The sequence below is a fragment of the Amblyraja radiata genome, chromosome 14 (genome assembly GCF_010909765.2).
Source record: "Amblyraja radiata isolate CabotCenter1 chromosome 14, sAmbRad1.1.pri, whole genome shotgun sequence".
Lineage (NCBI taxonomy): Eukaryota > Metazoa > Chordata > Chondrichthyes > Rajiformes > Rajidae > Amblyraja > Amblyraja radiata.
Window position 1 is genome coordinate 43,926,390 of NC_045969.1, and position 16,960 is coordinate 43,943,349.

Consider the following 16,960-nt stretch of genomic DNA (forward strand, 5'->3'; position numbering starts at 1 on the left):
GGAGTTGTATGTGGCCCTTGTTGCTAAAGGGATCAGTGGGTATGGAGAGGAGACAGGTGCAGGATAATGAGTTGGATGATCAGCCATGATCATATTGAATGGCGGTGCAGGCTCGAAGGGCCGAATGGCCTACTCCTGTACCTATTTTCTATGTTTCTATGTTGGGGGAGTCCAGAACCAGGGGCCACAGTCTAAGAATAAAGTGGTGGGCCATTTAAAACTGAGATGAGAAAAAACTTTTGTGTTGTGAATTTGTTGAATTCTCTGCCACAGAAGGCAGTAGAAGCCAATTCACTGATTGTGGATGATCAGCCATGATCACAATGAATGGTGGTGTAGGCTCGAAGGCCAAATGGCCTCCTCCTGCACCTATTTTCTATGTTTCAAAAATATTTGTATGATGAAAGGCGTCCAAAACAGGACATTCTGGGCACAGCAACCAGCGTCTGATTGACTTCTGCTTAACGTTTAAGTGTCAACACTTTAAGAGCAGAAAGCAATCTCAGTCCAAGATTCACATTGACCTGGTAACTCTGGTCATGCCATCAAAGAATTCATTCTAGTAAATTGCAACTTACTTCAGCGATGGAGACAATAGACAATAGGTGCGGGAGTAGGCCATCCGGCCCTTCGAGCCAGCACCGTCATTCAATGTGATCATGGCTGATCATCCCCAATCAGTACCCCGTTCCTGCCTTCTCCCCATATCCACTGACTCCGCTATTTTTAAGAGCCCTATCTAGCTCTCTCTTGAAAGCATCCAGAGAACCTGCCTCCACCACCCTCCACCAATTGATCTACACCAGTCCCACTATTGGCAATCTCTAATAAAGCCCATATTGAATTGATAAATTCTCCGATTTGTGGCAGGAAGCTGAAACAATGGTCTTTACTTGGTAAATGCTTTGTACTCTCACTTGCAAGTGTCCAGTAGAGGAATAAATCTGTAACCTAAATGAATCTGTAACCCGCACCCCCTCATCCCTCAAGACAAGTAAGGCATGATATTACCAGTATAAATGTGAAGACAAAGATATTGCAGCAGATTACCTTTTAAGAACCGCCGCCCATGAAACGTTAATGCCATCGGACATCATTGCCACCTTCGAGGTGTTGTCTGTTGAGTAATCCCGTAGAAGCTTGCGTGCGAGGTCATTAGCCACGTCCACGTGTATCTGCCATTGACGCAACTCCCTGACGAATTGCTGAAAACCAGAAAAACAGAACATTTCTGATACTGCTCAGGGAGAAAGTTCCAAAAACAATGAAGGAGAAGGAATTGAATTACTTTTAAGAAAGTCTGTTCTCCAGTGCAGTCTGTGCCTAGTTCGATGGGTAAACTGTTTTTATGATGTAATTAGAACAGGGAACTGTGGTTATACAGCTCCCCCACCGATTTCCCAGCATCTTTCGTTCCAGAGCCTTGCTGGATTATCCGATTTTGCTGGACCAACATGACAATAATTCAACAATACACCTCTGACCCATTAGATTTACCTCTCCCATGCCGCTGAAGCACTATCAACTGCTATAAACTGAAATAACACAAATATTTAATGCGAATTACATGTGAATTAAATGATTGATGAAATACATTAGTACAGGTATAAATCATACAGGTTTATTAGTTCAATATGAACCAAAAAGATTTATTGATGAATTCTCGTAATTTTGTCTGGATTAAAGGTGTTGCCGGACACCAGTTGCCAGAAAATCGGTGGTGCTAAATGTTTGGTATCGCTAAATTTATTATGGTTTTCCCAATGAATTGAAGAGTGTGTTTCCTATGATGTAATGCTAAATTTGAATGAAAAAGATCAGAGTTTGACAGTAAACCTATTTCCAATCGTTTCCCATTGAAGATGTATTTTCCTATTCATTTACCTGTATAACTCTCTGCAGCCCAACTGTGGAACTGGAAAAGACCATGTGGGCCACTGAATCGCCCCTCTCAAGCGCATACTTTTGTTCACTCACTGTTTCCTCACTCTGTCTCCATGGTGCAAAGCTATCAAATGCACAGGCTTTACAATCATGCTGCTCATTGTTGACAACATGTTAAATCTAAATTACATTTTGATCTGATTCTACAAAAAATAATGACCCCTTTTACCCACTCCTCAATAAAAATAAATCTGTTATATCCGTTACTGCTGCTATTTTTGTGTACTCAGCATTGTTCCTGATTGTAGGTTTCAGGAAGCTAATTCCTGCAGTGCCGGAGCTGCCAGTTACATTCCTATGTAAAATTCTGCAGCCAACACCAAGTCTTTGTCTCTCCAAGCTCAAAGTTCTTTTGGTTATTCTTCTGTAAACTTAGCTAGAAACTATTCTGTACCAAAGATTATCCCATTATCCCTTGTTGGTCTATGTTTATTTTTATTTTTATGTTATCACATCTCTATAGCCGTCAGCAATATCAAATTCTCCCGTTGTGTAGCTGAGACCGACAGGGAAAGAAAACTGCACTCCCTGTCTATTCTGGCCTACATGTGACAACAGACTATATTATTTATTGCTTCAGGGCAATTAGGGACAAACAATAAAATGTGGGCAATGCCAATTACGCATCTCCACATCACAGATAACAACAATGATATGACGTTCCACCAGCCCGGCGTGAGGGCCTGAACATCGGGCCACCCGGGGCGGCGACTGCGGGTGCTAGGAAGGCCTCGACCACGAGTGAACATCTGGGAAGAACGGAGGGGAGGCTGGCTGGACTATGGTGCCTTCCTCACCTTGGTGCCAACTGTGTTATGTTGTGTCGTGGACTTTCAGTGTTTGTGCTTTTTTTAAAATTCTATTTTATTTTTAATATGTTTTATTATTTATTATTATTTATTTATTTTTATTTTTATGATACTGCCTGTAAGGGAAATTCATTTCGTTGTCTCTAACTGAGACAATGACAATAAATTTGAATACAATACAAAGAATACAATACAATAATGTTGAACACACTTCATTTTGGACACTTTTCCCAATTCAATAGGGTGCTGACTTGCTAATGTAACATTACCATTAAAGACCAATTTCAATCCCCATGTGTTGAACTTCTATGTGATATTTTACAATTATCCTCAAGGCCAGTATTTCTTACATCTTTCCGAATCTAGTCTCAGAAGTAAAAAATGGAGAAATAGCAATTCACACTTTCCTTTCTGACATTATACACAAATTTAACTAAATGCAATATATACATTTGTCTTCAGCAAACACTTTAATTTAGCTAATGTAAATGGTGTAGAATTAATTCTGTTACAAAATAAACCTGATAAATAGCACATATATCAAATCTTAAAATTCTAAACATTAGCAGAGATATACAGTAATTCCCCACTAATATTTTCAACAATACTAGCATGTATCTTTATCAAAGCCCTCTGTTTCTCATTGCTTCATTGTTAGAATTCAGTTGATGTCATTTATGTTGGGCTAAGTATGTTGTCAGTGACACAGATCAGAATGGCAACAAGGGAAACAAAACTCTGAATATATTTTCTCCCGCATGTCATTTGTTTCCAAGTCAAAAAGCGGAGAACATAAATCATGGTGCAGCAAGTGACCTTCTGGGAAAGATACAGCTGTTCACAAAGCTTTTAACAAAGCAAGAAATCTACTTTCTTATTGTTAGCACTGAGCAAACTGCAGCACTACATATTGGAAATCTTGTGGATTTGACTAATATTTCGCCTTTATTCCATTGAATCGGCAGCAGAGGCAAACATCTATCTAACTTTATTCTGTATCTATCTATCTATCTATCTATCTATCTATCTATCTATCTATCTATCTATCTATCTATCTATCTATCTATCTATCTATCTTCTATCTGTCGATATCTATCTATCTATCTATCTATCTTCTTTCTACATTCTTTCTGTATTCTTTCTATATACTATTACTAAAACTATCATGTCCTCTTCCGGTTTGCATTGTTTTAAAATTTGCGCAAAAACGGTACCGTATATCGCAAGGATTTTTCGCCACCTAGCTCACCGTTCTCCTCTGCTCCAAGTGCACCATGTTTTGTTCCGATCGGTGAAATATTACAAAAGTTATTGGTCTGTTTTTCGCCAGGACGGCGACGCCCCTTCCGGCTACAGAACACTCCCCCCATTGTGTTGGGGGGAACAGGTGAGTAGTGGAATATTGCATTGGGGAATAGGTTGCGTTGGGGGACCAGGCCTCCCTTGTGACTGGGACCCAACGGGTCCCACTTAGTCTAGTTAGGATTCAAAATCCTTGCTGTAAAGGACGAAAAGACGCAAAGGACGAAAAGAATGTAACTATGCCATGGCCCACTACAATGTCTGCGTATAAACAGTGAGTGAGAGCAAGATTCAACTTGACTGATGCCTATGAGTTCCTCAATGTTTGGATATAATGGAAGGCTTAAAGGATGAGGTGGAAAGCACCCATTATGAAGTCATTGAGATATAGCAGAAAAGCAGGCCCTTCAGCCAGTCATATCTTCAGCCAACCATCAAGCGCCCATCTATGCTCATCTCATTTACCAACACTTGGTCCACAGCTTCTATTTCTTGGCAATGCAAGCGGACATCTAAACAATTATTACATTGTGAGCAATTTTGGGCCCTATATCTGAGGAAGGATGCGTTGCCGCTGGAGAGGGTCCAGAGGAGATTTACAATAATGATCCCAGGAATGAGTGGGTTAACATATGAAGAGCGTTTGACGGAACTGGGCCTCTGCTTGCTGGAGTTCAGAAGAATGAGGGGGGAGCTCATTGAAACTTATCGAATAGTGAAAGGCCTGGATAGAGTGAATGTGGACTGTTTTGACTAGGGCAGAGTCTAAGGCTAGAGGGTATAGCCTCAGAATTAAAGGATGTTCCTTTGGAAGGAGATAAGGGGGAATTTATTTAGTCAGATGGTGGTGAATCAGTGGAATTCATTGACACAGAAGGCTGTGGAGGCCAAGTCAATGGTTATTTTTAAGGCAGCGATAGACAGATTCTTGATTAGTAGAGGTGTCAGGTGTTATGGGGAGAAGGGAGGAGAATGGGGTTAGTCTGGAGAGATAGATCAGCCATGACTGTATGTAGAGTAGAATGTAGAATATAGAGGAGAGAGTAGACTTGATGGGCTGAATGGCCTAATTCTGTTCCTATCACTTACAGTATACTTACAACTTACAAATGGCCTAATTCTGCTCCTCTCACTTATTAGCTTATGACTTATACTTACAATTTATAACATAACTCCTGTGAGAGTACCCGCCTCCACCATTTTTGACAAAACATACCAGATTTTAATCACCCTGTGAGTGGCAATGTTTTCTCCCTGAACTTCTTACTCCTTACTAAACCTATGTCCTCTAGTTTTGGACACTGCTGTTCCTCATAATTTGGTGTACCACTCTCAGGTCTCCCCTCAGTCATCTCAATGACGAAGAAAACAAACCCAACCTGTCCAGTATCTCCTTATAAACTAAATACTCCACCCTGGGTTACAGCTTGGTGGATCTTCTCTGCACTCTTTCCAGTGCAATCACGCCCCAACTCAGTACTTCAGCTGTGGTCAAAGTAATGTTTTATAATGTTGAACCAGAATCTCCAACTTTCTATACCCTAGCTCACAAAGGCCAGTATACTATATTACCCTGTGCTCCTATGCCAATTGTCATTGTACCTGTATCTCACCCTTTTTGTGCAGATGGATAATATACCTGGCAATAAACAATGAACTCTACCTGACCTTCAGGTATCCTTGACCTAGAACAAGAGTCTCTCAATACTCTCTTGGGCCCAACCATTTATTGCTAATGCTCAACCCATGCTAGTCTTCCCAAAGTACATGATCTTGTGCTTACAAGGATTACATTCAATCTGCCTCTACTCTGCCATTCCGTTTAGGAGAACTGCAGAGAATCTATGGAAATATTTTGTACAAAACAAGTTGACATTATTTAACCAAACTGTTTATTATAGTAGAAACATTAAAGCAGATGGCAGTTTACTGAAGAAGGACACATAGTGCTGGATTAACTCAGCGGGTCAGGCAGCATCTCTGGAGAACATGGATAGGTGACGTTTTGGGTCAGGAACCTTCTTCAGACCAATTGGTTATTAAATTTTAATTTTATTTAATGCAAGAGTTAGTGGTTCAAGCTGGTTGCCGCAAGGGAAAGAATAACCAAGCAGCTGCAACTGGCAACTTGTTAATTGTAGTACTTTGCACGGTGTCAATGTCAAACGAAACACCTTGTGTGAAGGTTAGCTTTGAATGTCACGTTAATATTGCCATGGTGATTATAGCTCCACTTCCAATTGTTTCCATTCATTACACGAGAAAAGATCCCAGTCATAAATCAAAACTCAAATAATTGGAATTTATCACACGATAATTTGAAACAAAATGTTTCACAGGAAATTGTCTGAGTGCAATTTCATGGCAGCTTGCTATTGGGCTGCTGAAAGTTTCAGATTATTAAGAAGACAGCTTTTATTAAAAGTCACTCGCTTCTCAAAGCCCCGTGAGCAATGATATCTATTTAACTGGTTGTAAACACTTCGCTGTTGCAAAGAATAGAAGTGAAGGACACGTCAATTAACCGTGTACCCTCTCTAGATGGCAGCATGGAGACATGAGGAACTGCAGATGCTGGAATCAAGGGCCAAAAACAAAGTTGCGGAGTAACTGGGCAAGTCGGGCAGCATCTGTGGAAGGAAATTGATAGATCGGGTCGGGACCCTCCTTCAGACCGATTGGAATGCGGGGGTGGGGGGGGAGAAATCTGGAAAAGAGAAGCGGAGATGGGACAAAGCTTGGCAAGTGATAGGTGGAAACAGGTGGGTGGGGGGAAGTGAATGGCAGAAGGGAAGATGGAGCAAGTGACAAAGGCAAGAAGTGAGAAGGAGACAAATTGTGTCAGAAGCAGAGGAGGAATGAAATTTAAGCCGGAGGGAAGAAAGTGAGCAGGGAGGGGAAAAGGGGAAGGAGGGACAAGAGAGAGATTTGTAACTCTGTGATGGGACATGAGAGTACAAGGAAAGAACTGCAGATGCTGGTTTAAATCGAAGGTAGACACAAAATGCTGGAGTAACTCAACAGGACAGGCAGCATCTCTGGAGAGAAAGAATGGGTGACGTTTCGGGTCTGAAGAAGGGTACGACCCAAAACTTAGCCCATTCCTTCTCTCCAGAGATGCTGCCTGTCCCACTGAGATACTCCAGCATTTTGTGTCTACCTTGGAATACGAGGTGCTGTTCCTCCAGTCTGCCGACTGATTGTAGAGGTTCCCAACAGAATCATCTACCTTTAGTTGGAAAAGTAGGTGTGATTTCCATTTGTGGACTGTCAAATGCTCATGTCCTCAATTCACTGGCTGATCTGAAGTACCAAATCTGTCAGCCTGTTTGATTATTGTTGTCGCCAGGCAGATTGTCATTGATGTCTCACCTCACTAAGATTCAGCAGCATCTCAATGGAAATGTGATTACTCTGGGCATTGTTGGAATGCAGATTAAGGGCATAGTGTGCAAGTTAGTTATTTTTCAAGAGTTATTTCATTTCAGAATATTTGTGTTTATTTGCAGGAATTTTTTTTGTTAATTCTAATTAGCATTTCTATTTCTTTAAACAATTTTGAATTTTTAAAACTAATATCTTCAATTTTATGGTTTTATGATATAAATTAAATTAAATTAAATTTCTTTATTTATATAGCACATTTTTAATCAACTTGCATTGACCCCAAAGTGCTTCACATAATTACATCCACACACACAGGCAAAGGTGGGTGAAGTGTCTTGCCCAAGGACACACACATGCAAAGGTGGGTGAAGTGTCTTGCCCAAGGACACAACGACAGTATGCACTCCAAGCGGGATTCGAACCAGCTACCTTCCGGTTGCCAGCCAAACACTTAGCCCATTGTGCCATCTGTCGCAGGCAGCACAGCAATGCAATGGTAGAGTTGCTGCCTTACAACGCCAGAGACCCAGGTTCAATCCTGACCAAGGGTGTTGTCTGTACAGAGTTTGTACGTTCTCCCTGTAACCGTGTGGGTATTCTCCGGGTGTTCCGGTTTCCTCCCACATTTCAAAGACTTATAGGTTAATTGGATTTAGTAAATTATAAAAAATATTGTCTCATGTGTGTAGGTTAGTGTACAGGGTGATCACTCACTGGCTTGGACTCGGTGGACGGAAAGGCCAGTTTCTGCGCTGTATCTCTAAAGACTAAAGTCTCATACCAGAGCTTTAAACAAACAAAATTTGCTCAGATTTTATAAAACTTTCAAAACGTTTGGTGTGCTCCGAGTGTGGGCTTCCTCAGTACATCAACAATGCTGCTGAGACCAAGTCTCTGTGATATTTAATACCCTAGCATACAGGTTTTCTGCACAAAAAATAAACTGTTGGCATATCCCAAAGATGGACACAAAAAGCTGGAGTAACCCAGCGGGACAGGTAGCATCTCTGGAGAGAAGGAATGGTTGACTTTTCGGGTTGAGACTCTTTTTCAGACATATCCCAGCTGCTCAGGCGGCATCTACTGAGGGAAATGGACAGATGCCATATTGGGTCTGGACCCAATAATCCATGGTCTCACTCTGCTTTGACTTAGCACTGTCCCTGTTAAGTCAATGCACACAGAGACCATGGGTGATGACTTAAACACTGATGTAAGATCTGCAATCTTCTGGAGAAACCCATTGAGTTCCTCCAGCAGATTGTTTGTTGCTCTAGGTTCCAGTATCTGCTGTCTCTTGTGCCTCCAACAATTTGCTTATTTACACCCTATGTTAAAACTACAGTTTGGAATCACCCAGAACTTTTAATGGGAGCATTACTTGGCAATTTTGCAGGGTCTGAAGAATATTGCCTCAACAGAGAAGGCGGAAGCTTGGTCTGGAATCCAAGTTTTAAGGAGTATTGTGATAGAGTGGTGATCTTAAAGCCAGCTAATTCCTGAGTCAAAGGTACAGCTGGTAATTGTCGAGTGTTTAAAATTAGATATGCACAAGAGGCCAAAACAGGTTGAGCAGAGTGTTCTGGTTATGCTAAATGCCGCATGACATTTGGACATCCAGGAACTATGATCCAGCATGACCCAGCATGTGCAAAGATGGTCTGGAGAAGGGTCTCGATCCGAAACTTCACCCATTCCTTCTCTCCAGAGATGCTGCCTATCCCGCTGAGTTACTCCAGCTTTTTGTGTCTATCAATGTGCAAATATTCCTCCTCCTCATAACCTGTCGTGTAAAACAGGGGGTGAAAGAAAGGAAGCCCAACTGACAAATTGCAAAGCACTTCTATAACTTTGCCAGATGGAAGTTAACAGATTCTCCATATTTGCGAGGTGGAGTGAGAAAATCACATGTGATGTATTTCTGTCCTTGCTTTCATTCAATCAATCACTATCCACGAGTGTATGCTTTCCAAAAAGCCCACGCTGCTGTGAAGAACTCAGTTGGAGCCTCACACTTTTTTCTGCTTCGAGATATCAGCATGGCACTTGGTAAGTTCTTCAGGCAGCTACCTCGGCAGGAAGGGATCTATTTAAAAAGTACCATTTCCAAAGCTGAACATGTTAAGAGGTTTCAGCTGCTGCAAGTATTGCACTCTATAAATGCATGTCCAGGGGGCAAAACTGTGAATTTTTGATACAATGATTTTAAATTGCTTCATGCTGCCTTCAATTGAGATGATGCATTCAAAAGTATAACACACCATCAAAAAATGGATTTTAAAAAATGATTTCATTTTGAGGGGCAGAGCTCCACTAAGCTAAATGATGAATAAATTATCTTGTTCATAGACATTGGCCACTATGTCAGAGAAAGTTGAATTCAGCTTGGGAATGGTGAGGGAAAGAAGAGACCTTTCTACATTTTGATAAAAAAGATGGAAAACATACCTTTTCAGAAAGACAGGAAAAGGGAGGTAAAAATTTCAGGCAGAAAATGTTCAAACATCCACCGAATTTCAGTCTTCATATCACAATTTTTAAAAGGATGAAAAGCAATTTATTATTTGGAGTTAGATTTCATCAAAGAATCACGCAAAATGTTAGAGTAACTCAGCGGAACAGGCAGCATCTCTGGAGAGAAGGAATGGGTGACGTTTCGGGCCGAGACTGAAGGTCAGGTCTGAAGAAGGATCTCAACCTGAAACGTCTCCCATTCTTTCTCTCCATATATGCTGCCTGTCCCGCTCCAGCATTTTGTGTCCATCTTCGATTTAAACCAGCATCTGCAGTTCTTCCCTACAGTATTTCATCAATGCTGATGCAGAGTTGGTGTGGAAAAGACAATGTTAATATCATGATTTTATATCTGAGAATTTGCTGGTGAAACTTAGAGCACTTAACACCATCATGATGGTTGGGTTCTTGGCTTTCAGCATCTCACACTCCTTTGTTAATTCTCGTGGGAGAGGCAGAGTAGAGAACCCAAATTATTAATGGTTTTCATATTGCTGGGAGACAAAGGCACTTGGGGGGATGCCCTTGCCCAATGGTTCTTGCACAAACTTGCCTGCAGAATGTGAGCTAAACTTAATCCTTATAGACGAATAACTCACAACCCTCAGCGGATCTCAGACTTTAAAAATAAAATGGCGGCTGTGCTGAATAGTAAAAGGCTCAGAACAGCAAGTGAAAACAATTTGGAGGTTGAGTGCGGAAAATACCTGAGAACATTGTTTGATAAGGTAGATCACATTTATTATCAATATCTAAGCCTTGTTCGGCAATACACTACAATGACAGTGAATAATTTAACGTTTAGTGATATTTTAAATTAAACTTCCAAAACTTCATCCCACTCTTTTCAAATGCTGCTTTTTAAAATAAATTGAAGGATCTTTGTTGTATTGTGGACAATGGAGACGGTAAGCAAAAATCACAGCAGGATCTTGATCAGCTTGGCAAATGGGCTGAGCAATGGCTATTGCAGTTTAATGCAGATAGGTGCAAGGCGTTGCATTTTGGGAAGTCAAACCAGGGGAGGACGTTCACAGTGAATATGAGGGCCCTGAGGAGAGTTGTAGAGCAGAGGGTCTAAGAGTTTAGATATACAGTTCCCTGAAAATGTCACAGGTAAATAGGGTGGTAAAGTAGGTTTTGGGTACATTGCCTTTCATCAATCAGGTTATATAATATAGAAGTTGGGACTTTATATTACAGTAGTACAAGACGTTAGTGAGGCCTCATTTGTATTGTGTATTGTGTTCAGTTTAGTTCACCCTGCCTTTGGAAGGATGTCATTTAACTGGAAAGAGTGCGGTGCAGATTTACGAGAATGTTAGCAGGACTTGATGAGCTGAGCTATAGAGAGATTGGGCAAGCTGTGACTTTATTCCTTGGATTGCTGGAGGCTGAGGTACATAGTGGTGTATGAAATCATGAGGTGAAAAGATATGGTGAATGCACAGAGTCTTTTACCCAGGGAAGGGGAATCAAAAATCAGAGGGCATAGGGTTAAGGTTTAATCCAATACATAATATGAACCTGAGGGGCAGGTGGGAATATTTACTCAGGTAGGAATGTGGAATTAGCTGTGTGGGTTTAACCGAAGATAGACACAAAATGCTGGATTAACTCAGCGGAACAGGCAGCATCACTGGAGAGAAGGAATGGGTGACGTTTCAGGTTGAGACCCATCTTCAGGGGAGAGGGAGATGCATAGAGAAGGAAGTGTAAGGTGTAAAAATAGGTCAAAGGGAATGGAAATTAAGGAAAATGTGGAATAGATAATTGTTATTTGGGAGAAGGTAGCAACAAAGCAGATAAGATATAGTCGGAAAAAGTAAGACTGGTCGGAGAACTGGGAAGGGGTAGGGATGAAGAGAGTGGGAAACCAAAGGGTTGCTTGAAGTTAGAGAAGTCAACATTCATACTGCTGGGGTGTGAACTCCCCAAGCGAAATATGAGATGCTGTTCCTCCAATTTGCACTGGGACAGTGGAGGAGGCCCAGGATAGAAAGATCAGTGAGGGAATGGGAGGGGGAGTTAAAGTGCGTAGCAACTGGGAGATCAGGTAGGCATCTGGAGAAAACCCACAGGGTCACAAGGAGAATATGCAAACTCCGCACAGACAGCACCTATGGTCAGGATCGAACCCATGTCTCCGGCGTGGCAAGGCAACAACTCTACCAATGCACCACTGTGCTACCTGTGATGGACACGGGAGGTCAACATGAGAACAGGTGTTGAGGTCACTGTCAGATCACTGGGGTAATGGTGTGATTGAGATACTTTATAATACTGACTTGGTATATGATACTATATGATATGATAGAACTTTAGGGGAGTCAGACTATGACAGAACGGGGAAGAGTTGTACATTTTGATTGCCACGGGGAAGAAGGATCTCCTGTGACATTCTGTACTGCATCTTCTGTACAGCCAGTCTGCTGCTGAATGTGCTCCTCAGGTTGACCAGTGTGTCATGGATGGGGTTGAGCCGTATTGTCCAAGATGCTCTGCATCTTGAACTAACCTACACACTCTTGTTTTAGATAGATAGATAGATAGATAGATAGATAGATAGATAGATAGATAGATAGATAGATAGATAGATAGATAGATAGATAGATAGATAGATAGATAGATAGATAGATAGATAGATAGATATAATTTATTGCCACACAACCAGGGTTGGTGGAAATTTGGGTTTAAATATAGCTGGTAACTTGAAAAAGGTGATCTGATTGGCAAACAGCTCGAGGCCTCCGGATGCTGGCATGTTGCAGGTGTGGCCAGCTGTGCACCAGTAGTTTACTGAAATTTTTTTTTCAGACTTTGTCGTTACTGAAGTTTGACGTGATTCTCTCGAAGCTGGGCTGGGTGTGGGACAGGACAATGGAGACGTAACTCCACCAACTTCGCCATACAATAATGTCAATGAAAATTAGAGAAACTAAAGCAACCTGAACATTGAAATAATATTTATCACAAATTATGGGATAATATTGTGCCTGATTCATTTTGAATGAGATAAATGAAAAAAAAAACATGTTATTAAATTTGTTTTGAATTGAATGTGATGTCAATTTATGTCATTTGGATTACACGATCTGGAATCTAATTTGCTGTCTCCAATAGGTCATTGTTATAGGCATTAATAACAGATTGTGGTAATGTATGTTTGATGGGTTACCCTATTACAAGGCAATTATTTCCTTTCTTACATGACTTCATGTAATGAACTTGCATAATTACACTAATGACACATTTTTTTAGTTTCAGGCCCATTTGTTACCATCTTATATCTGAATAATCAAATGCACATTCCAACTGCTTCATTACCTTAATTTCACTGCTTCAATTGGGTGGAACATTTTCCAAATTTCTAAATTTTATCAAAGAGGCAAACATGGTACATGAAACTTCTTGGAATTATTGATGTTATTTTATGAGAGTCTCCAAATTATACAAAATGTATTGAATAACAAAATGTAGTGTTTCTTTTATTAACTTAGAAATGACAGATTGGTAGTCAGTAAATATGTCATATAAATTTAAAGGATTAAATTAACACAGAAGATGCTGGAAATATTCAGTTGTGTTGCAAGGTTGAGGACCTGAAACAATAACAGTTCCTCGCTTCTCAAAATGCTGCTTGACCCGTTAAATATTTCCTGCATTTTCCGTTTTTAAGTTCGGATTTCTAGCATCTGCAGTTTTTTTCCTCCTCATTTCTCTCGGGTTAAAATTTACATCAATTTCAGATTAATATGGTGGGAAAAATCTGAACTAGATAATTGTTTTATCACAAGTAAAATAATTCCTAATTTTAGTGGCTTCTGCACAGATCCTCATTTAAGTACAATTTCAGTATGTATTTAATTGTGACTTCCCTCTCCTCTTTGACATTAACCAACATGAACTTCAGCACACTCCAGGTAAAATATATGAACACAATATCAGGCAACTGGTCTAAACATTTGATGAATTTTGTCTTTTCAGCTGCTCCTATTCCTATGGTAACAGCAAGAAACAAGATTTTCTACAGCTGGGAATTAAAAATGGGAAAAAATAAAATTATTTTTCTGTTTCTTGGATCTCTCCAAGTTATCATCAATTACTCTCTCTATAATTTGCTCCAGTAGCATGTCTATTGGGTTTCTTGAATTCCAGTTTCTGGTTGATCCCAATTTTAATGCATTTAGCAGTTTATTCCCGCAGCCAAAATTCAGTCACACTCTCTCTTTTCCACAAGAAACTCCGTAAAACCTACCTTTTGATCATTTGCCTCAACCCCTCATTAAGTCGCGCGGTGTCATGCGGCATGCTTGCAAAATGTCTGAATATTTAAAAATGCTAAGATGTTGTTGACTTCAATTGGAAACTAGCCAGCATTTGTATTCTCCTGATTATTTGGCGACTTGATTAAAAAAGGCAGCCAAATCTACAGGGCCATTTTGATTACCTTGATGTCTGCATTCTGCTTCATTAGTATGTCCATGGTATAGGACATTTCCTTCCAGGACCCCTGCTTAGTTCTGGCTTTCTCCAGAAGTCCCTCTGCCTCTTGCTTGGCTTCCAGCCACTGGTTGGAATCCTTCAGCATTTCCTGAAGCTGCTGGGTGCGAGACTGCAAGCGGCTTTGCACCTCATCCCACTGGGTCTGAACCTTTTCAACTAAAGGAGGAAAATGATGAAAATTAAAATGAAAGGTGGTGTCACAAACCAAGGTCACTTGTACTGCAGAGCTGCAATAATTCGGCCACTCTTCAGCCAAAGCTTTTGCAATATAGTATCATGAAAACAGTGTTGATTCTTTAATCTAATGCAGGGGTGGGGAACCTTTTCATGTTGGAATGCCGCATTAAGTTACCTGTAATCTCATAAGGCCGCATTAAATTAGATATAGGATTATTTTGTTGAATCTTCTTTTACTCTTTGGTATTTTATATAGGTTCATTTTAAGATAAAAATAAAATTAATAAAAGACGAACAGAAACATATTAATAAAAATAAAAGGATTTGTTCTACAAAATTTGGATTCATTCAAAAGGCCGCACTTAATGGCCTAGAAGGTCGCATGCGGTCTTAAGGCCGCAGGTTCCCCACCCCTGATCTAATGCATTTCATTTATTTAAGATCTAAAATCAGGCATGAAGCCTGAACTGGTGTATCCTTGATTCATTACCCTGAATAACAATTGTGTTGCGTTTTTAGTTACCACATAAAGTAAAATTAATACCTAGATTTTATTTAATTGTGACAGAATTTATGTTAAGGCAGTCTAAAGAATAAATGTGACAGGAATGGTATAACTAGCCCGACATAACAAACATTATTGGCATCAAGACTCTTTTTTTAAACAGACTTTTAACAAAATGTTTTGCTTCTGCTGTAAAGCACTTAAATAAATGGATCTGGCACCTGAGATCCAGGTTGTCATAACCCAGTCATCCTTTCACTTAACATGAACATGACATCCACTTATGCTTTTGCTGTATTATGCAATGAAGAGCAAGTGAAGAGCTATGTAATCTACGGGCAGGCACAAAGTGACAGGATTAAGGCTAATTTGATAGCATCATGGTTTGCTTAGAGCAGAAAGAAATGCCTGTCCCTGAATGTGAGGAATAACAAGGGAACAACAACTAATATGTTTTTTCTTTTCAACCCAATAGGTTGACGAAAACCTCATCAAGTTAATTTTGACCATGCAATAAGTGGTATCTTCTATAGATTCAAAGGTCATTTTAAACACAGAATCAACACTGCTTCATGAGTAGAGATAAACAAACTGGAGCTCTAAAATTAATCACATCTTAAAAATGTATTTTCTACTGTAAAACCAAAACTTTGTTCTATAAACAAAATGAATTGCATGTTACTGTTATCCCAGACTGTAATAATTCACTTGAGATTGGGGGGAGAGGTGGTGGTGGGTGGGTGGGGGGGGGGGGGGGGGGGGGGGGGGGCAGAAGCAAGGGAACTGCAGATGCTGATTTACCGAGGAGAGACACAAAATGCTGGAGTAACTCAGCGGGTCAGGCAGCATCCAGAGGGAACACGGATAAGTGACATTTCAGGTCAAGAACCTTCTTCAGACTGACAAAGGCTCCTGACCCAAAATGTCACGTATCCATGTACTCCAGGGATGCCTGATCCGCTGAGTTACTCCAGCAGATTGTGTCTTTCCATAGAACAATATAAGACAAGAACAGGGCCTTCCACCCACAACCTCTGTGTTGAACATGATGCCAAATTAAACTAATCTCCTGTCTGCATGTGAACCATATCCTTACAATTTGTCTCTGGCCACAATCGATCAACAGGGGATATGATCTCGCTGGCTCTCCACTGGAGCATTTGGGTAATAAAGACACATGTCAGGCTGTTGTTTATAGACTCCAGCTCAGCATTCAACATTATTATCCCCTCCAAACTGGTTACCAAGCTCAGTGAACTTGGTCTCTGCGCATCCCTTTGCAACTGGATGCTCAACTTCCTCATCAACAGAACACCAATCGGTACAAATTGGCAATATTTCCTCCTCGATAACTAGCAGCACAAGGGCACCACAAGACTGTGTGCTCTGCCCCCTGCCCTATTCACTCGATACCCATGACTGTGCAGTTGGATACAAAACCGACTCAAATTCGCCGATGACACCACTGTTGTTGGATGAAGTACGGATAATGATGAGTCAGAGTATAGGAGAGTGATCGATCGCCTGACCGAATGGTGCCAGAACAACAACCTTGCTCTCAACGTCAGTAAAACAAAGGGACTGATTGTTGACTTTAGAAGAGGAAGGCCGAGGATCCACAAACCTGTCTTCACCAACAGATCGATGGTGGAAAGAGTCAGCAACTTCAAGTTCCTGGACATGCATATAGACAATAGACAATAGACGCAGGAGTAGGCCATTCAGCCCTTCGAGCCAGCACTGCCATTCAATGTGATCATGGCTGATCATCCCCAATCAGTACCCCGTTCCTGCCTTCTCCCCATTTCCCCAGACT

At 40.8% G+C, this 16,960-nt stretch overlaps 1 protein-coding gene across 12 annotated transcripts in view; it reads right to left on the minus strand.

Moving 5' to 3' along the window:
- dmd (dystrophin) overlaps positions 1-16,960 on the minus strand; it is a 1,663,772-nt gene that overhangs the window by 301,706 nt on the left and 1,345,106 nt on the right. For all 12 annotated transcript variants that reach the window (XM_033033201.1, XM_033033203.1, XM_033033205.1 and 9 more), the window contains 2 exons: positions 14,407-14,618; positions 1,051-1,205 (listed from right to left, as the gene is read on the minus strand). In XM_033033201.1, the coding sequence (XP_032889092.1) occupies positions 1,051-1,205; positions 14,407-14,618 (367 nt within the window). The remainder of the gene's footprint in view (positions 1-1,050; positions 1,206-14,406; positions 14,619-16,960) is intronic.